We start from the raw sequence: 22485 nt of genomic DNA, 5'->3' as shown, positions 1-22485 counted from the left end.
GTTATAATTTTTACTTGTATGAATGTACGTAAAATTCAGTAAAACTTCCTAAACAGACTTTACTAGACTTAAAGTGGCTATATTTCTTTTTTTTTTTAAGATTTTATTTATTTATTTGACAGAGAGAGAGAGACAGCCAGCGAGAGAGGGAACACAAGCAGGGAGAGGGGGAGAGGAAGAAGCAGGCTCCCAGCGAGCAGGGAGCCCGATGCAGGGCTCGATCCCAGGATTCTGGGATCACGCCCTAAGCTGAAGGCAGACGCTTAATGACTAAGCCACCACAGCGCCCCTAAAATGGCTGTATTTCTAAAGCTGTGTGTGGAAAACACGTAAACAATGATCAATACAATTTGACGGAGACGTAACCTCTCCAAAGAGTACTCCTTAATTAGTACAACTAAGGCAGCAATGTCCAGAATTTCCTAAAAAAGTGATTACAGGCCTCTTGGAATCACCTGATAAGGTATAAGTAATAGCAACTTACTCTGAAGTTACCATAGCAAAGACTATCAAATGTCAAATTTGTATCTGACAGTATATGTAGATACGTCTCCTTTTTGGTTTTCATAATTTATTGTTTTGGCATGACCAGAAATTAGAACATTTCTGTTATAAAGGCCAAAAAAGCCCTACCCAGACAAAACAAAAGCAAACACATATGCTTTTAAATAGAAGAGAACAGGATCTAAATGTGCAATTTGGAAATTTTAAGATCTTCATCCAAGAAAACATAAATTTCCATGCATAACTTTGTTGATCATTTTTTCCCTTCCTTCCAAAAAGTGGTGAAAGAAAACCTGGGGTCGTGGCAGTGGAAGAGGCATTCTAAACAGGAAGAATTAGCCAAATGCAACAATAAATTGTTATACTAAACAGGAAGAATTAGCCAAATGCAACAATAAATTGTACGGAATGAGGGAACAGGCTATGGCCAGGTGGAGATAAGGAAAAACAAAGAAAAGAAAACAGAACAAACAATAACTCCAAAGCTTTGGAGATGGGGCACTTGGAAAAATCTGGTATTAATGTAAACAGAAACAAAGAAAGAGCAGGTTGGGCTAGAAAAACTTTGGACAGGTCGTCTGGGATGCCAGTCAAGCATCAAGTAGAATGTTCATCAACAGACAGAACTGCAAGTTTGCAGCCTAGATGTGTGGTTTAGGGGTGATCAACTGACCAAGGGTAACAAATGGCAAGAGGAGGCTGGAAAAAAAAAAAAAGAAGAAGAAGAAGAAGAAAAGAAACAAAAGAAAGGGGAAATTTTTATTCAAGTAAAAGGAAAAAAGAGATGACAAATAAAGTCCTAAAGAAATTAAAAAAATAGCAGGAACAACAACAGAATGGTTTCTAAGAAACTAAAATAAGTAGGATAATTGAAGAATTAGAGGTGGTCAACAGTGGCTATGCTAGAGTCATGTAGGAAGATAAGGATTTGGAAAAAAGATTATTCTTGACAATCAAATTCTGTGAGAGAGGAGTTTGATTAGGGGAAGGGCAGAAAACTCCATAAAGACTAAAGATAAAGTCGGCAATGAGAAAGTGAAGGCATAAATATAGGCTCTGACGTCTAGGATTCGGGCAGTTAAAAGATAGTCTATGGAGGAAGAAAAGTGGGTGATTCCGGACTGGAGAGAAGGCCAAAAAAATAAAGGTAATGATACATAGGAATGTTTTAAAAAGAAGAACAAGGAACATCTGGGTGGCTCAGTTACCAAGTGTCTGATTTTGGCTCAGGTCATGATCTCAGGGTCCTGAGATAGAACCCCTCATCAAGCCCTGTGTCAGGCCCCAGGGTGGGCTCTGCACTTAGTGGGGAGTCTGCTTGTTCCTCTCCCTCTCCCTCGGCCACTCCCCCCAGTCATGCTCACGAGCACGCTCTTTCTTTCTCTCTCGAATAAATAAAATCTTTAAAAAAAAAAACAAATTTGAAGAACTTACACAATCCAATTTCAAGACTTATTTCTAAATTACAATAATGTGTGGTATTGACATAAAAATAGACTTATAGATCAAGGGACAAAACAGAAAGCCCAGAAACAGATTCATACATAGTCAACTGATTTTCAACAATAGTGTCAAGGCAATTCATTGGTAGAAAGGATAATCTTTTCAACAAGTAATGCTAAAACAATTGGATATCCTTATACTGAAAAAAAATTTTCGTGTATGGTCTAAAGTAGGGATCAAAATTAACTCAAGATGTACCATAAACCTAAATGCATAGTCTGAAGCTATACATCTTCTAGAAGAAAACATAGGAGAAAAGCTTAATGATTTTGAGAAAAATTCATAAACAATATGTCAAAACCCACAAACTATAAAAGGAAAATTGATAAATTAAAATTCATCAAAATTAACCTTTTGGTTTTTTCTTTCCTTTTTTTTTTTTTTTAAGATTTTATTTATTTATTTGAGAGAGACCAAGAGTGAGAGAGCACAAGCAGGGGGAGCCACAGAAGGAGAGGCTGAAGGAGAGGGAGAAGCAGGCTCCTCACCCAGCAGAGAGCCCAATGCAGGGTTCAATCCCAGGACCCCAGGATCATGACCTGAGCTGAAGGCAGATGCTTAACTGGCTGAGCCACCCAGGTGTCCCAACCTTTTGGTTTTCAAAAGATAATGCTGAGGATGCACCTGGGTGGCTCAGATGGTTAAGCATCTGCCTTCAGCTCAGGTCACCATCTCCGGGTCCCCCCTGCATTAGGCTCCCAGCTCAGTGGGGAGTCTGCTTCTCCTTCTCCCTCTGCCTCTCCCCCTGCTTGTGCTCTGTCTCTCTCAAATGAATAAAATAAAACCTTTAAAAAAAAAAAAGATAATGCTGAGAAAACAAAAAGGCAAGATACAAACTAGGAGAACATATTTGCAGAACGTATCCAATAAAGGACTTGCATCCAGAATAAATAAAGAACTCTTACAACTAAGTAATAGGAAGACATAAACCTCAGCTTAAAAATGGGCAAAAGATGTGAAAGGACATTTTGCCAAAGTAAGTGTATAGGTGGCAAACAAGCACATTAAAAAAATGTACATCATTAGTCATTAGGGAAATGCAAATAAATGAGGTATCTCTACATGCTTACAGAATGTCTATAATCAAAACACTGACAACACCGAGTGCTGGTGAGAATGTAGAGCAACTGAAGCGCTCACACACTGCTGGCTGGGAATACAAAATAGAGCAGCAGCTCTAAAAACATTTAGCAGTTTCTTATAAAGCGAAACATCTATCTACCATATGACCAAGAGAAATTAAAAGATGTGTCTAAAAGATTTGCTTGGAAATATCCATATCATAGCTTTATTTATAATAGCCCCAAACTAAAAGACCACAAATTTCCACCAACTGGTAAATGGGTTAACAAATGAAAGATCCATACAATGTAATAATACTACATGCATAAAACATGATTGTCAAAGCCTTATGCTAAATAAAGGCAGGCACAAAAGGCTACACATTATATGACTACATACATATAAAATTCCAATAAAGGCAAAAATCTGCTAGAAAGCAGATCAGTGGCTGTTATGCCCAGTAGGTCTGGGAGGGGTGAGGAACTGACTACAAAGTGGCATGAATGAACTTTTTGGAATGATGGAAGTGTTTTTTTCTATCATGATCGTGTGGCTAATACACAGTCATGTTTATTTATCAAAACTCATCAAACTACACACTTAGAATTGGTGAATGTTATGGCAAGTCAACTACACCTCAAAAAAAGCTGATGGAAAAGGAAGGGGGGAAAGAGGAAAGAAGGGGGAAGAAAAGGAAGAAGGAAGGAAAGAAGACAGAAGAAGAACAGGAGGAAGGATAAAAAGAAGAGAATGACTGGGTTCCGTAAAGAGGCTCAATCGTCCATTCAGTGGATACCTAAAGTCTTACTAGGTGTCAAAGGCTAGACACTAAAGGAGAAACATCTGTAATCCTGAGTAATTTATAGTCTAGCGAAACAGATATGTAAGCCAATCGTAATCCAGTCTGATAGTTCCCATACCAAAGATATATACAAAATGCTATGGGAAGTAATAGACAGATTTGGGGCGGGAGGGATGGAAGGATAGAATAATCTGAATGCTGCAGTATGAAATACAGAGGTGAGAGAAAACTTACCTCCACTATAGAGAACAACAGGGAAACAATATTGGAAGTAAGAGCCTATCTTTTGTCAGCCAAGGAATACCTGACCCCTAAAATACATAACACCATGACTTGAAGGTTTTATCTTTTTTTTAAAGATTTATTTGTGAGAGAGAGCACACGTGTGCAGGGAGGGGCAGAGAGAAAGAGAATCTCAAGCAGACTCCCCACTGAGCACAAAGCCCAATGTGGGGCTCTATCCTACAACTCATGAGATCATGACCTGAGCCGAAATCAAGAGATCAGTTGCTCAACTAACTGAGCCACCCAGGTGCCCCAAGGTTTTATCTTTCAATACCAAAAAAAAGTAAAAGTTTCCATTTCACTTACCGATGCCAGAAGTCAATGGTTCACTTGCCTCACTGACTGAAGCGCTGACATTGGGTATGGCTTGTTGTTGGATTGGAAAGAGCCCAGAGATAATTCTTGACATTATTTCTTGTTCTACCCTAGGGAATAAAAAGCGAAACATTTACCTACCATATGACCAAGAGAAATTAAAAGATGTGTCTAAAAGATTTGCTTGGAAATATCCATATCATAGCTTTATTTATAATAGCCCCAAACTAAAAGACTACAAATTTCCACCAACTGGTAAATGGGTTAACAAATGAAAGATCCATATAATGTAATAATACTACATGCATAAATTTGATTGAATGTATAAGGTGTTAGAAAGAACACCCTTAAAAATAAACTTTACCCACGGACACAAACATTTACATGTGGAAGTAGTAATTCTGAAAGTTGACTCTGGGAAGAAAAAATAAATGTATCTCCCAGTGAAATAAACCACATGAAACAGAATCTCCATCTGGGAGACAGATTTAAATTTGATTTAATAAACTTGCTGATTAGTCTAATGAAAAGTTTAACAGACCTCTTAAATTCATAATAAAGTTTAGGTCTAGGATTATCTGACATATCATGCACCTAAAATGTTGGGTTCCCTGCTCTGAAAGCACCCATAGAAAAGCACACAAGATCAGAGTTAGAAAAAAAGTCCAACTGCCCTCTCTTCAAAGAAATAAATATATAGACTGCAATACAGGTAGTTTCCCTCTTAAAAAGGAAAGACAATTTATTTCCAAGGTCATTTTTAGGAAATGAAAGAGGAAGGAGAGGTGGAAGGAAAATCGGAGACCACTTCTGTACATTTCTTTAGAGCATCTAAGAGGCTGATAAAAAATTATTATTATACACGTAATAGATACTCATTGTAGAGAAATTAGAAAATATATGTTAAAAAAATAGATAAGGCTCATACATAATACCAGATTCAGAGATAAACACAACTAAAAGTTTGGTATATGCTTTTCAAATTTTTTCCTATGCACATTTATTTCTGTTTTTTGTTATTGCTGTTGCTGTGTTTGTTTCATTATTTTTGAGAGAGAGAGTGCACAAGTGAGCAGGGGTGGGCAGTCAGGGGTGGAAAGGGACAGAGGGAGAGGGGGAGAGAGAATCTTAAGCAGACTTCACACCTAGCACAGAGCCCAAAGTGGGGCTCGATCTCACAACCCTGAGATCGTGACCTGAGCTGAAATCCAGGTGCCACCCAGGTGCCCCTGCACATTTATTTTTGAGTAAGGTCTTGTAATTATTATTATTTTTCAACATCATTAATTATTATTAATATCGTTCAACATCATTAAATATTCTTCTAAGTTTAATCTTGATAACTATTACTATTCAGTTTAGTTTATTCCATAACTTAAAGTTTCTCACAGGTAAAAACAGGGATAAAAACAGAGTTCATAAGTTTATAGAAGTAACAAGCAGAACGCCTTGTTTATGGTAAGTACTGTATGTGCTAAGTAGTCTGTGGCTGAGTAGCAGAACCATAATTATTCCCTTAAGAATTTCTGGAAGTGAATCACTGGATTAAAGAAAATGTACATTTAAAAAAAAAAAAGAACATGGGGCGCCTGGGTGGCACAGCGGTTAAGCGTCTGCCTTCGGCTCAGGGCGTGATCCCGGCATTATGGGATTGAGCCCCACATCAGGCTCCTCCGCTATGAGCCTGCTTCTTCCTCTTCCACTCCCCCTGCTTGTGTTCCCTCTCTTGCTGGCTGTCTCTATCTCTGTCGAATAAAAATAAATAAATAAATAAAATCTTAAAAAATAAATAAATAAAAATTAAAAAAAAGAACATGTACATTTTTAAAGCTTTTGTTACTTAACAACAGCCTCTTTTGCTATAATAGCCTACATACAAATACGCGAGAAAAGAAACAATGCCTTCAACGAGTTAAACCCTCACATCACATCAAATAGTTCCCAGTAACTGTAGCAAACGAAAAGTTTAATAAACAAAAAGAGAGAAGGAAGATTTTCAACTAAAACTTAGTATTTTCTATTTATATCTGCTACTATGATTCTGTTCACACCAACATCACTATAAACTCACCACTGAATTAAGCTATTTTCCAATGTTTCTTTTCTCTGAATTACTTTATCCAGAACATCAGTAGTGGGCTGAAGTGTAGAAGCAACTGGCGGAAATGGAGGACCATTATATTTTGTAGAAACAACTTTAACACTTCTGTTAAACTCCAGAATTGGTTCAGAGTATTCTGGAATTTCATCACGTTTTTCCTCTTCCTGGTAATATAAAAACAAACCTATTATATTCATGTATCTGTTTAACATTTACTGAGTGACCAGTGTAGACAGAAACTTAGGTCGGTAAATTAACCAACACTTCAATATTAATCAATAGCCTTTCTAATTAGGTGGCATCGTGTTATTTATAATATACACATTTGTCATACAAATGGCCTTGAAGAAACCTTAATTATACAATTATTTTGTCTGTTTAAAACCCAATGTTGACTTTAAGCAGTCATAAAACAAACTAGTTAACTTAGTTTTCCTGCATAAAACATTAACGTTTCCCTCTAGAAGTTTATTATCTTAATTTATTATCATAATAAAACTGATGCTTCCAAATATCACTGCTTCCGCTTTCTGCACTTATAAGAAGGTATATGGGAAATCTCTGTACTTTCTTCTCATTTTTGTTCACTTTAGAACCTGAAACTGCTCTAAAAAAAATTATTTTATATATATATATAATAAAGTCTTTAAAGATAATCACATGGAAGAATATTGCTAGAAAAGTAATTTCTCATGATTTCTAAGCTTTGTTACCTGTATGATATCGATTACTTCATCAAAGTTCGTTCCTGGAAACTTCACCTCTTCTTCATCTACCTTTGTAAGTTCTGGGGTCTAAAAAGCATTTTCGAAAAGATTTTGTTGTGCTTAATATCTTCTTAATTTATACATAATTTATCATATTTCCACCCATAAGCTTGTAATTACATGGCCTTACTTTTTTATTTTAATATCCTGTCTAGAACTGATTTCATTAAATAAATGAAATCCAAGATAGTACCCAAGCCATCACATTTCATTTCGATAGCTATCAAAAATTAAATATAAGTTTTTGTTAATGACTCCATCAACAATGCAACTTAAGTCAATTTGATCAGAAGCAGGCTCCTCACTGAGGAGGGAGCCCAAAGTGGGGCTCAATCCCAGGACCCCAAGATCATGACCTGAGCCGAAGGCAGATGCTTAACCGACTGATTCACCCAGGTGCTCCTATTTTACTATTTCTGATCATGAAAAATTGTTGGTGTTCTCCCTCTCCTTAAAACTGTGTCCTCGAGGACCATGTTTGCTTATAACAGATGAAAACTGGGGAAAGCTGCAGTGTTATCTGAGTGTGTAGTAAAGTTACAGCTTCGTTATTTAATAGCATATAAATACTAGGGAGAAATGCCTATTTCTTTTTTTTTTTTTTAAGATTTTATTTATTTATTCGACAGAGATAGAGACAGCCAGCGAGAGAAGGAACACAAGCAGGGGGAGTGGGAGAGGAAGAAGCAGGCTCACCGCGGAGAAGCCTGATGTGGGGCTCGATCCCATAATGCTGGGATCATGCCCTGTGCCGAAGGCAGACACTTAACCGCTGTGCCACCCAGGTGCCCCGAAATGCCTATTTCTGCATCATGTCAATACTATATTGACAAAGTAACATCCCAAAACATGAACTCCAAACATCACTATGAAATTCATATTCAAGAAAACTATAATTTGATTCCTGTTTAAATCAGGTTTCTTCTCCAAAGAGACAGAAATCCTCTCTTCACATATGAGACAATTTAAATTACCAAAAAGCTACACTAGGGATTATCACTTTCACAATGTTTATAAATGTAAGGATCTTAAACAAACTTTCTTTTTCAAGTTCATCAGCAATACTAGATTCATTCTGAATCTTTTCCTTAAAACTTAAATGATTATAATAGATTATATAATGGTGGGGCGCCTGGGTGGCACAGTGATTAAGCGTCTGTCTTTGGCTCAGGGCATGATCCCGGCGTTATGGGATTGAGCCCCACATCGGGCTCCTCCGCTATGAGCCTGCTTCTTCCTCTCCCACTCCCCCTGCTTGTGTTCCCTCTCTCGCTGGCTGTCTCCATCTCTGTCAAATAAATAAATAAAATCTTTAAAAAAAAATAATAGATTATATAATGGAAGACTTTGGAAGGAATAATATTAGTTAAACTCCATATTCAAACATTACTCAAAACTATCTGATTAATTTCTGAATACCTGTATCCAGGTTTTCAGAGGAGGACAAGCTTCTTTGGGACTAGGCAGAGAGAGATCGACTTCAGCACTACCATTCGAAATGCTATCAATATCCACATTGGGTAATACCTAAAACAAAACACAACATCCAGCTTTCTGTTCATCATTTTGATTCAAATATTTGTCAATCTATACATCAATAACATATATTTAACTTTTTTGAGAAGTCAATGGATAACAATTTTTTAAGGTATGAAAGCATATTTTACAAAATTTAGAAAATAAAGGGGAACACATAAAATTCTATTAAGATAACTTTATTTTCAATCCTCCCTTTTCTACTATCCACTTTTTACTATTTATTTCTGATTTTTCATTTTAATCAGGTTATAAGCACCTTTCATGCTCCCATAGAAACTTAATAATTATATTTTAAATAACTACATAATATTTCAACAATATACATGCCTTAATTATTTAACCATTTTCCTGTTGGTAAACATTTATGATATTGCTAATATTTCCGCTGTTATACATATCACCACAAAAAACTTCTTCATATATACAGGAGGTTTTTTTCCTCTAAAATTCTAATTATTTCATTATGCTAGATAACCAGATACTAGGTTAACTTCCTGAGTCACAGAGCATGAATACTTAAAATTCTTGATAATTAATGCCAAAATGCAGTCCAAATGAGTTCTATTTATGTCATCAAAAACATAATTGTCTCAGCAATAAGTTTTTAAATGGAGTATATTATTGTTATTTTAATTTGCATTATCTAAGTAACTAGAAAGATTTAAATTATTCATTTTCTTGCTCTTAAACTGTATTTCCTCTTCTGTAGGGTCCTATTCAGGTTCCTTGAATATTCCTGGATTTACATCTGCTTTCTTATTAATTTATGGAAGTTTTCAGAGTTAAAAATTAATCCTTTCATATATTCTAATTGTATGTTTTCATTTTTATATAGGAATTTTTTACATTAGCTTCAGTATTAGATTTTATAGATCCAAATCTATTCTTTTATTATATGTAGGTTTTCTTCTCTCATATCCAGACTTAGCTTCAGCTTTGATAAAGATTCCATGCAATTATCTTAAATCCTGCTATTTTTACATTTTACAGCTGTACTTTTACCTGTTGACTATTTAGAATTCATGTGCCATACAGTGGGAGGTTAGAGTCTAAAACTGATCTATGTTTCACATTATTAAGCAATTACAACATATATTACTTCACTTACAAGACTCCTATTTTCTACTGATACATGAAGTAACTACTAAACATTACATTCTTTTTTTTTTTTTTTTTTTTTTAGAGAGAGCACTCAAGTCGGGAGGGGAGGGGGCAGGGGAGAGAGAAAAAATTTTTTTAAAATATTTTATTTATTTATTTGACAGAGAGAGAGACAGCCAGAGAGAGAGGGTTCCCTCTCTCGCTGGTTGTCTCTATCTCTGTCGAATAAATGAATAAAATCTTTAAAAAAAAAAAAAAGTAGCTTAAATCATACAGAACGAGGATAGAGACATCACGTTAATATCACAGGTTTAAAGAACGGAAGACCCATGATGAAAGCAAAGTTCTCATGAAGCAACGTAATAAATTTTAAGTGCTAAATTTAAGGCAAAGATTTTTTTTTCCTTAAAATTTTCTACTCACGCACCCTGACATACCTGTACAGTAAGCTGAGGAGGATCCTTTTTTTCCGACTTCATTTCTATAATTGCGACGTTAGGTTTCTTTATTCCAGTTTCCATTTTTCGAGATGATGGAGGAATAGAAGTAGTCACTGTTACAGGGTGTGGCTTGTTCACAATTACTCCAGCGGGTGGCATGGAATCACTATTACTTTGGGTTTGTCCTAAAAAGTTTGAGGAAGAGATGAGTCATCTATTTCAGAAATTAAGGGAAAAATCAAATACACAGTTTAGATCTTTACGGCTGAATTCTCTCTCGTCTGGAAAGGAAGTGCCATCCGCAATCACCTTTCCTTCTATTAACACTGCTGTCAACGTACTCACCACGTCATCCTTTCAGCAGCAACTTACACTTATCAGGCACTCATATGAGCCAGACACTTCACATACACTATCTAATTTAACCCTCAAAATTATCCACATTTCACAGTTGAGAAAACAGGCTTAGAAACAACATAATTTGGGGCGCCTGGGTGGCACAGCGGTTGAGCGTCTGCCTTCGGCTCAGGGCGTGATCCCGGCGTTATGGGATCGAGCCCCACATCAGGCTCTTCCGCTATGAGCCTGCTTCTTCCTCTCCCACTCCCCCTGCTTGTGTTCCCTCTCTCCCTGGCTGTCTCTATCTCTGTTGAATAAATAAAATCTTTAAAAAAAAAAAAAAAAGAAACAACATAATTTGCCAAAGGTCATAACTATAAGTGGCAAAGCCAAGAATAAAGTGTAGTGTGTTATACTGGGTTATTTTTATTCTCAACTCTTATACAGCAACAATGGACAGAAATAAAACCAATAACAAAATACTAGTGATTGACTACCAATAAATAGCATGTACTCCCACTATTTGGTAATTATCATAGCTGTCAGCAACTTAGCTTTCACTTCAAAAGTTCCGATTATCTCCTATATTTCAAAATAATGAGTGACAGAACAGTGCACTCTTTAAAAGCATAGACTCTAAAGCCAGACTGACTGGGTTTGAATCCCAGCTCCACTCGAATTACACGGCCTTTGACAAATTACTTCATTCCTCTGTGCCTCGGTTTCTTCGTCTATAAAACTGGTACATTCCCATATGTTTTACAGGGTAGATGAAATAAATTCATATATGTAAAGTGCTTAGATCTGTACCTGGCACACAGCAGGGACTTTATAAGTATTACCTACCACATTAACGGGAGGCATGTTTGAGCAGACACAGCTACCAAGGTGACATGCCATTAAGCCATAATATCAAAAATGAAAAATTTCCTCTTCTGTTGGAAAATATTCATATTTAAGTCATTCATTAAAATTAAGAAAGAATAGCAAAGACACTAAAAGAAAAAAAAATAGCTAACTAGATTTGAAGAACTAGTGTGGAACCAAAAATAATTTGTTAAATTTTTACAAAAATGAGTCTAAGAGACCTCAAATAAGTAAATAACCAGCTACTGTTTTAGAATACACAACCCAGCACGGCCTAGTTCCAAAGTACATAAAACAACTTCAAAGTACTTTGCCTAAGACATGACATTAAACCACTTAAAATATTTGAATTCTTTAATTAGTATGAATATCTATAACATATCTAAACATTTTTTTACTTTGTTTCATCTACAACACGTATTATAAAATACCAAAGGAATGTTTCCTGTGAGTGAAACTATAGCGGGAACCCGTTATTTCAGAGACTATTCCACGGAGGAAGCCACATTCTGAGGCCCTACCCACAAACACAACACAAAGAGGAAAAGGAAGGAGATGATCACGTCATTTGGAAAGTTCTGCCACTGCCGGTAAGAGCTGACAATTTACCCTGTGTATTTTGTTGGGACTTACCTAAAAGAATGGCCATAGGAATCAGATGACCTTCCAGTGTACCTGAGAGGGTAGGCATTTCTCTGCTTGGGCTGAACAAGTACTGCTGATCACCGGCCGGCAGAGCAGCAGTCACAGAATGTGATGGTTTGGAATCCCTTTTCACAGCTTTCGTGGCATAAAAGTCAGTTTGTGTCCTTATTGACTTGACTTTAGTGCCTGTAATAATTACCGGTGGCAGCGATTTTAAAATCTTGTTTGAATATCTATCCAGCTGGAAATACAGTAACTCTTCTTCACAGAAAGATCTCATTCTATCTAATAAGGTGTAATCACAAGGCCTCAAAATAGAAGCGACACATAAACCAGGGGCTGGCAAAAACTTTCCCTTAAAAGGTCAGACAGTGAACATATTGGTCTCATGGGCCATGTGGTCCCAGTGACAACATCCCAATTCTGCCACTAACACATGAAAGTAGTCACGCTACAGTCACAGAAAAATGAGTGCTGCTAGGTTCCAACAGTACTTCTAAGAACAGGCAGCTGACTTGTAGGCCATGGTTTCTGAACCCCTGAACAGATGTAGCAACTTGCACAACTACTATGACAAGACAGATTCAATGATTTAATGATGAGGGAAAAAATGCTGAATAAAAGACTGAGAAGAATATTCAGACTGTATTGTTTATTTAACTGCTTACACTTCTTTCCCTGTGGGTACAAAAAGTTAATGATCATATTTGGAATTGGATTTCTTTTCATCCTCTCATTATACCTTTACTCATGACATAATTCTTTTTTTTTTTTTTAAGATTTTATTTATTTGACAGAGAGAGAGACAGTGAGAGAGGGAACACAAGCAGGGGGAGAGGGGGAGGAAGAAGCAGGCTCCCAGAGAAGGAGGACTCCGGGATCACGCCCTGAGCCGAAGGCAGATGCTTAATGACTGAGCCACCCAGGCACCCCTACTCATGACATAATTCTGAATAACTAGCCTTTATCCTTTGAAATTATGTACAGATGGTCAAATTCTATACCTATTAAAACCTTACAGGAGTTAGTATCATTGTATTTTTTCTATTCCTATGAATTAAAACCAAATAGACATTACATCCTGAATTCTTTTTTTTTAAGTTCATTTATTTATTTATTTATTTTTGTAATCTCTGCACTTAATGTGGGGATCAAACTCACGACCATGAGATCAAGAGTCGGGTGCTCTTCCAACTGAGCCAGGCAGGTACCCCTGAATCCTGAATTCTTAAAAACTCAGAAATTTGTCTGATTTCTATGGAACCTGAGGAAAGTGAACAAAAGTATAAAGGAGAAGAAACTATTTTGTAAATAAATTCCTGACATTACTACATTTTTACTTTTAATATGGGAGTAATTTTATGAATCTAGACTTTTAAATACAGCTTCGTGATTCCAGGAAGAAACATTTTAGTACCACATCCATTTTTTTCATTCTGTTGTCTTGTATTCATTCATTCAGTTAAATGAATTTTTTTCTTGAATGTTCATTTAAAATATATGTTTTCAGCATTTCATAGGCATTGCTCCAGACACAGGAAATACAGTACTGAATAAACCAACTGTACTCATAGAGTTTACAGTCTAGTAAGGAAAACAAACAATAAACAAAAATATAACATCAGACCTTTTTCCAAAGAAGGCATACAGATGGCCAATAGAAATATGAGAAGTTGCTAATATCACTCATCATCAGGGAAATGCAAGTCAAAACTACAGTGAGATTACCACCTTACTCCTGTTAGAATGGCTAAAATAAAAAACACAAGACATAAGTGAAAGTGGAGAAAAAGAAACCCTCATGCACTGTTAGTAGGAATGTAAATTGGTATAGCCACTGTGGAAAACAGTATGAAGTTTCCTCAAAAATTAAAAATAGAAATACCATGTGATCCAATAATTCTACTATTGTGTATTTACCAAAGAAAACGAAAACACTAATTTGAAAAGATATATGTATCCTACGTTTACTGTAGCATTATTTAGGATAGCCAAGATATGGAAGCAACTTAAATGTCCATCGATAAACAAGTGGATAAAGATGTGGTGTATACATACAGTGGAATATCATGCAGCCATAGAAAAGGAAATTTTGCTATTTGAGAAAACATGGATGGACCTGCAGGGTATTGTTCTAAGTGAAATAACTCAGACTGAGAAAGACAAATACCATATGATTCCACTTAAAAGTGGAATCTAAAAACAAACAAAAAGCAGAATCAAGTCAGTCAGAGAAAGACAAATACCCATATAACTTCATACGTGGAATTTATTTTTTGTATGTGGAATTTAAGAATCAAAACAGATGAACACGGGGGAAGGGAAGGGGAAATAAAATCAGATGAAAAGAGAGGGAGACAACCGTAAGACACTCTTAACTCTAGGAAACAAACCAAGGGTTGCTGGAGGGGCGGTGGGTGGGGGGCTGGGGAAACTGGGTGATGGGTGTTAAGGAAGGCACTTGATGTAATGAGCACTGAGTGTTATATAAGACTGATGAATCACTGACCTCTACCTCTGAAATTAATAATGCGGTATAGGCTAACTAAATTGATTTAAAAAACAAACAAGTAAACACACAAGAAAATACCAGAAATTTACCAAATTTGGTAGAGAGATTACAGAGGATATATTTTCTTATAAAGTTTTCTGTATTTTCTATATTTTTGAAATTTAAAATAATAAATAAAATATAAAATTATTAATCTTCTGTTACAAGAGGAAATGTCTATAGCAAGGATAGAAAATTATTCTACTGAGGCCTCAATCCCATAGAAAAATTTTTATTTTTGCTTTGAATGCTCAATAAAGTTTTCTTTATTAAAGAAAAAAAACACAGAATCAGACCTATATATACAGAGAATAAACATAGTTGCCAGAGGGGAAGTGGGTAGGGGGTGAATAAAATAGGTGAAGGGGAGTGAGAGATCCAGTCTTCTAGTAATGGAATGAATAACTTATGGGAATGAAAGGCAGAGCATAAGGAATATAATATGTACAGGACAGATGGTTGCTACACTTCTGGTAAATGAAGCATAACATATAACCTTGTCAAATCACTGAGTTGTACACCTGAAACTAACGTAATGTTGTGTGTCAACTATACTCAATTTTTTTAAAAAAGAAAAGCATATTAAAAAATTTAAAAACATATATATAACATCAGAACAATAAGGCAGGGCAAGAGGATAAGAGAGGTGTAGGAGATCATTTTTTGGATAGGATGGTCAGGGTAGACCTCTCTGAGGAGCTAACATCTAAGAGCAGGGATCCAAAGAGCTCAGAGAGGAAGCCATGCAAAGGTCTGAGGGAAAAGCTCTCCAGGAACAGAAAATAACAGGCACCAAGGCCCAAGAATAAGCATGTTTCCACAGGTCTCAGTCACTTCCACCATTAAAAGGGTCACTTAAAATTATTTTTGGATTTTTAAGTATCTTAAGGCCTCAAGTTATTTTTTGCAAAGGCTTTCAAAAGCCCAAATATAAGTTAATAGCAAAGCGCCAGAAAAAGTGGAAACGGCAAATATCATCTGAAAGCTATATACTTAATAATTCCAGCAGGATTTCTAGATAAACGGACACTCTATATGATTACCTAACTTTTAGAAATGAAAGGAACAGGAAACTAAAGCAATGCCACAGCTCCAACTTCCAGAAAGGATAAGAAACAAAAATGAGTTGGTATCCACTAGTTACTGCATACTGTTGAAGCTTACTGGCTGCTAGAGTGCAAGCAGAGTAATTTCAGAATGTGACCACAGTCAACAGACTCCACATTTAATGAAGAGTTACATTTACACATACTAGAGAGGAGTGCCTGGATGGCTCAGTCGGTTAAGTGTCTGACTCTTGAATTCGGCTCTGATCATGATCTCCAGTCGTGGGATCAAGCCCCACAGCGGGCTCTGTACTCAGCCGGGAGCCTGCTTGAGGATTCTCTCTCTTTCTCGCTCTCTCTCTCCCTCCCTCCACCCCTCCCCCAACTCACGCAGGCACGTGTGCTCTCTCTCTCTCCATCTAAAATAAATCAATCTTTAATAAATAAATACACTATACTAGTGAAATGGTAGATGTGAGTCAAAACATATAGTAATAAATGAAGTTTTTAGTGGTGTACTAAAGTGCCAAAAAATTTTTTTCACCTTTACTACATAAGCCCTTTTATGATAATATACAGCATAAGGCTGATCTTCATTCTTTCATAAACAACATGATAGAGCAATGTCTTCATGGAAATGTCCACTTTCCCTAGATTATAATTTAAATCGTTCAAGATACCATCTCATAAATGCAAACTTTATCATGCTTTATATGAAGATACCACCTAATCCTATCCTTCCCCCCACTTATTCCTATTTTGTGCCTTGAATCTGGTCTATATTTTTTCCCCACTTATTCCCATTTTATGCCTTGAAATAGTCTATTTCTTCCTACTCTTAGAAGGATTCTTTTCCATGCCTAAGTATTATATAATTTGAACAGTATTTATGAGTCATAAAAAAAGAAAAAATATTAAACATTACATATTACACTGATAGCATAAAAATTAGGTTTACCACAGAAAAATGAGGTTCCTTACCTTTAACTCGTTCTATTACTTTTGGTCTCTGTGGTTTAGACTTAGGAGATGGAGAATTAAATCGGAGATATGGTCCTTTTTTAAGAGTGCTGCGATGGCCTTGATAAATTGGTTTTCCATAAATTTGTAACAAATAATCCTCGTCTTGTACCGCTGTGGTTGCTTTTAAAAATCCCTAAGTACACAAAGTTATTCAACTCACCAAAGAAATAGTCATCAAACACACCTCAATTTTCTAAAGCCTTCTTTTGCCAGCTTAAGTAATATAATAAGAATTATCAGGTCAGAAAAGTCCTCTATTTTAAATGACTCTTAAATTCTAGATATAATTTTCAAACTGTAGCTTTAATGTTTTATGGTTTTCAAAAACATGAAAGATAAATGTAAAAATCATCCACTCAAAAAACATAAAGGTTCTTATAATACTAAGCATATTTTCAGCACCAGAAAGTAAGGCTTAAACACATTTTATATACCTATTATATACCTATTATATTCAATCACAGTAATATAACATAAATCAAGTCTTTAAATGATTTTCTACATTCCTGATCCCACCTTCAATCACAGTCTAAATGCTACAATAAGGTAGCGTTTATTGACAATTACTAAGTGCTCAGCACTGAATTAGATACTTTATTAATGTGCCCAACAATCCATGTTTGGTATTAAGAAAGCTACAGCCTAATTATGGCACCCAAAAACATACCCTCCCCAGCATCTAGTACCAAACCTCACAATCACTAGGCACTAGATGTATTTGTTAAACAGAAAAATAAACAAAAAATATGTATATTCACATATATACATACTAAGATGAAATACAATTTGAGTAGCACAAACTAGAGAATCTAATTTTTGGACTAGATGATTTCTAGATATACCTATTATAACTAAAATATTATAATTCTAAGTGTAGATCTCAGAAGAAAGAAATTATGTATCTTGTGCACTGCTTTCCACAATATGAATTCCCAAAACTCTAAATATCAATAGTTTAAAGATAGTTTATATAGTCCTTCATATTTTTAAAACATTTTCATATTCACTTCATTATTTATAGCTTAAAGGAAATGAAATAATTAATTATAATGCAACCTTCACGTCACAAAACCACAGTAGGCTCTTACTTCTTTTCTCTCTTTCTGTAGGTTTGAAGTAGGCATGCTTCTCATGGGGGGATTTCTAAAATGCTCCTCTTTTTGTTTTTGAGAATGTTTTCTTTGAATTACTGAATTGTTGACTGTTTTGTCTTGCATGTTAGTTTTAATATCTTTACTCATATTCTGAGCTTTCTTGGTCCTTTGATTCTTTTGATCAAATCTCTTTTGTTCGTAATCTTTTCTTGCCAGTTCATCCTTAACATAATCAAAATTTAAATTACTTAAAACATATACAAGTAATGCTTTCATATCTAAAGTATTAGAATTTATTTTCTGCTATTATAGAAATATACTTTAGCAGTTTTAAATGCTTTGTAAATAAATTATATTGGCTTACATATGAATAAAAACTCCCTGGAAGAATAAACAATAACTAAAAAGATTAGTGCCCTATGGAGCAGGGTGAATAAGAAATAGCTGACGAGGTACAAGAGTAGGGGGGCAATTTGTCATTATAAATCTTACATTTTTTGAATGTTTGAATCATAGGACTAGAGTAAATATTCAAAAAGTTAAATTAAAAAAATAAATTTCAAAAAGTAAACAATTTTGTGATAAAACTCTGTAATAAATATTTATAAATTAAAACAGCTTGAAGATTTAAACATACTTAGTAATGAATTCACAGTAATAGAGTAACATATAGTGCCAGTTGTCTGCAGAGCCAAAACTAATCTCCAAATCTTCTATTTTTTTTTTTTTTTGGTGCATACATTGTAGATAGTAACATTTCTTCATAACATTAGAGATATATATTCTTAAACAACAAAGTTTAAAAATACATTTTAGTGTTTATTGCTATGGAAATCGAACTGACACACTGTGTTGCTACCATTGTGAGGAAGCATATACACACATCTTATAGTCAGAAAAAATTGGTTTTCATCTTTGCACCCAAAGATGAAAATACCAGGGTTACTCTGTCAAGTTCTACTCAAACAAATGTATACATTTTAAGAATTTCTTTAAACTACTGACCCTCGAATAAAAACAACAATCCTAGATTTTTGCAATGCTAATTTCTGAAGATCCACCATGAGCTTTGGGATGTGAGAAAGTGGTACTTTTCCATCTGGATCTATAAACTTAGTAACCTTAGAAATCCTGTGGGGTATTTTCCCCTTTAAATAACTTTGGTGTTTTTACTTTGGCAAGCCAATGCTTCTAAAGCTGCAATCTTGAAATGTTTTTTAAGTATATTTTTTTTCTTCTCTAAATGCTTTGGCTAAATTTTCTTTCAAATTACTCATATCTTAGTTATTGTCCAACAATTTGCCACATAAGACCATGATTATGAGAAGAAGCACTTGCTACGTAGAATGAAACTCATTACTAAGTAAAGAGTAACAAAATAAAATGAAAAATTCTAAGTAGACTTATACATGAGGGATATTTTAAGAGTAAGTATGACACTTAGAAATTATCTCTTGAGAATTCTCTTAATTCTGTTTTTTCCAACACCTACCTGAATTTCTGCAGAAATAGTTTTAATCCACTCATCCACTGTCTTTCTGATCCGGATCTTCTCTGACATCTCTCTACAAGAGAGAAAAAGAATTGTCTTGAATTAGTATTTAATGCTCTGAGAATAGGACCTAGATCAGGACTCTTATCTAGTTTTTTTTTTTTTTAATATTTTATTTATTTATTTGACAGAGATAGAGACAGCTAGCTAGAGAGGGAACACAAGCAGGGGGAGTGGGAGAGGAAGAAGCAGGCTCACAGCGGAGGAGCCTGATATGGCTCGATCCCACAACACCGGGATCACGCCCTGAGCCGAAGGCAGACGCTTAACCGCTGTGCCACCCAGGCGCCCCCTCTTATCTAGTTTTGAATCTACTGTGTAACCCAATAGCCTTTGTCTGAAAAGGAAAAACCAATATTACTAGTTTTCATCAAATGCTTGAAGGATGTTTGAATAGATCCCAGAAGATATATACCAAAGAGAGAAAAAAATTCTTAAAAATTTAAACCCATAAAAAGTAATAGCAACATATATATATTTAAATTCTAACTTTATAGTGAGTCCACATTGTCATAGGAAATAAACTTTTCAAAACACTGAAACACATTAAGCAAAATGAAGCATATAGAAAAACAATTAAGAAAGCCTATCTGGTGGCACCTGGGTGGCACAGTCGTTAAGCGTCTGCCTTCGGCTCAGGGCATGATACTGGCGTTCTGGGATCGAGTCCCACATCAGGCTCCCCTGCTGGGAGCCTGCTTCTTCCTCTCCCACTCCCCCTGCTTGTGTTCCCTCTCTCACTGGCTGTCTCTCTCTGTGTCAAATAAACAAATAAAATCTTTAAAAAAAAAAAAAAAAGAAAGCCTATCCAACTGGCAGTTTCATAAATAACCTTGGGATGCCAACATCCTCTCTTACCTGTTAGTAGACAGAGCACTGATAAACGAATACATGGCAGCTCCATCTTTTGCACGAATAATAGCTTCCAGGTTTTCTTCAAGGACTTTTTTATTGTTTTGTACTCCTCTCAAAATCTTCTCAGCGTCTTTTAAGATGGATCTTTTATCGGTTGTTTGAAGCTTAATGGAATTCTGCGGAAGATCAGCAAGCCTTGACATAATCAGAGATTCTTTTGGCTTAAAAGAAAAAAGGCAAGAATGTTACCATGTACAGTTCATGTTAATTATTTTAATGCAAACAAGAGCTATTACTATAGTTGGGGCCATACACTATGCCAGTATATTCTAAGGACTCAATTTGTCAAATTGAAGAGCTATAAAACAGTACTTGGCTGATGGTAACTACACTTATTATGGTCAGCATTTCATAACGTGTATTTGTTGAACCTATGTTGTACACCTGAAACTAATATAATATTGTATGTCAACTATACTCCAATTAAAAATTAAAATTAAAAAATAAAGTTGGCAATTAAGGTTTCTTCCCATTTAGAAGTACTAATGTGAATGTTAAATGAAATAGGGCTGGGAAGTCCATAGAAGTGCTGGGCAGTCCAGTGGCCAATAAAAGTTATTATCTGGGAAAGAAAACTAAAACAATATAAGAGCAAGTTGGCTCTAGGTAGGCATGACAGACATTTTGGACAGATAAACAGGGTCATTCATAGTTCTCTTCCCCTTTTTCTCCTCTCCAATAGAAACTGGAGAGCTAGCAGTGGCCAAGGAGCCATGAGTAGAGATCACTTAGTGAGGGCTTCTGGAAAAGTTTTGTAAAGAGAACAGACTAGGTTGACATGTGTTTTTTAGTATTTTGTCTTCATCCTTCTGCTTGCTTTCTGTCCTGATAACTCCTATATTTCTTCATAATTTTTACCTTTACTAATCATCATCAATTTTAATATCCTATTTCTATTTTACCTGGAGTATGCCATTTGTTTCTTTCCTCTTTTGTCCAGGGTCATTAAGAAAATCATCAGATCTCTGTACAGTAAGTTTAGCTGCTCCTAGTTCTTCACAGGAAGGAAATCTTTGAGAGGATAAAGTGTCAATGCTACGAAAGATTTAAAAATAAAGTTTCTTAAATTGTCATAAATTCAGTAAACATTTCAATACATAAATCTGATACCTTCTTAGTTATACAGTACTAACTGGTGTATTATTAAACTGTACAATGAAATTAATCAGTTAACATAGTACTAGAAGTACTAGCCTCAGCAATCAGACAACAAAAAGAAACATCCGAATCGGCAAAGAAGAAGTCAAATTCTCACTCTTTGCAGATGCTATGATACTTTATGTGGAAAATCCAAAAGACTCCACCCCAAAACTGCTCGAACTCCTACATGAATTGAGCAAAGTGGCAGGATATAAAATCAATGCACAGAAATCAGTTGCATTTCTATACACAAACAGCAAGACAGAAAAAAGAGAAATTAAGGAGTCAATCCTATTTACAATTGCCCCAAAACCATAAGATACCTAGGAACAAACCAACCAAAGAGGCAAATGATCTGTACTCAGAAAACTATAGAATGCTCATGAAAGAAATTGAGGAAGACACAAAGAAATGGAAAAGTGTTCCATGTTCACAGGCTAGAAGAACAAATACTGTTAAAATGTCTATGCTACCTAGAGCAACCTACACATTTAATGCAATCCCTACCAAAATACCATCAACTTTTTTCACAGAAATGGAACAAAATATCCTAAAATTTGTATGGACCAAAAAAGACCCCGAATAGCCAAAGGAATGTTAAAAAAGAAAACCAAAGCTGGTGGCATCACAGTGCTGGACTTCAAGCTCTATTACAAAGCTGTAATCATTAAGACACTATGGTACTGGCATAAAAACAGACACATAGATAAATGGAACAGAAAAGACAACCCAGAAATGGACCCTCAACTGTATGGTCAACTAATCTTCGACAAAGCAGGAAAGAATATCTAATGGAAAAAAGACAGTCTCTTCAACAAATGGTGCTGGAAAATTGGATAGACACATGCAGAAGAATGAAACTGAACCATCTCCTTACACCATACACAAAAATAG

General features: G+C 35.5%; 1 protein-coding gene across 8 annotated transcripts in view; it reads right to left on the bottom strand.

The window, feature by feature from the left end:
• KIAA0586 (KIAA0586 ortholog) overlaps positions 1-22485 on the bottom strand; it is a 120149-nt gene that overhangs the window by 73514 nt on the left and 24150 nt on the right. For 6 of the 8 annotated variants that reach the window (XM_034642397.1, XM_034642396.1, XM_034642400.1 and 3 more), the window contains 11 exons: positions 21354-21486; positions 20395-20612; positions 19477-19549; positions 17979-18206; positions 16849-17023; positions 12259-12456; positions 10417-10604; positions 8759-8866; positions 7286-7366; positions 6543-6736; positions 4463-4581 (listed from right to left, as the gene is read on the bottom strand). In XM_034642397.1, coding sequence (XP_034498288.1) covers positions 4463-4581; positions 6543-6736; positions 7286-7366; positions 8759-8866; positions 10417-10604; positions 12259-12456; positions 16849-17023; positions 17979-18206; positions 19477-19549; positions 20395-20612; positions 21354-21486 — 1715 coding nt within the window. The remainder of the gene's footprint in view (positions 1-4462; positions 4582-6542; positions 6737-7285; positions 7367-8758; positions 8867-10416; positions 10605-12258; positions 12457-16848; positions 17024-17978; positions 18207-19476; positions 19550-20394; positions 20613-21353; positions 21487-22485) is intronic. The other 2 variants (XM_034642399.1, XM_034642402.1) reach the window with 2 other exon arrangements.

Source organism: Ailuropoda melanoleuca, chromosome 14, assembly GCF_002007445.2.
Source record: "Ailuropoda melanoleuca isolate Jingjing chromosome 14, ASM200744v2, whole genome shotgun sequence".
In the NCBI taxonomy this organism is placed as follows: domain Eukaryota; kingdom Metazoa; phylum Chordata; class Mammalia; order Carnivora; family Ursidae; genus Ailuropoda; species Ailuropoda melanoleuca.
This window is presented reverse-complemented; position numbering and strand designations above follow the sequence as displayed.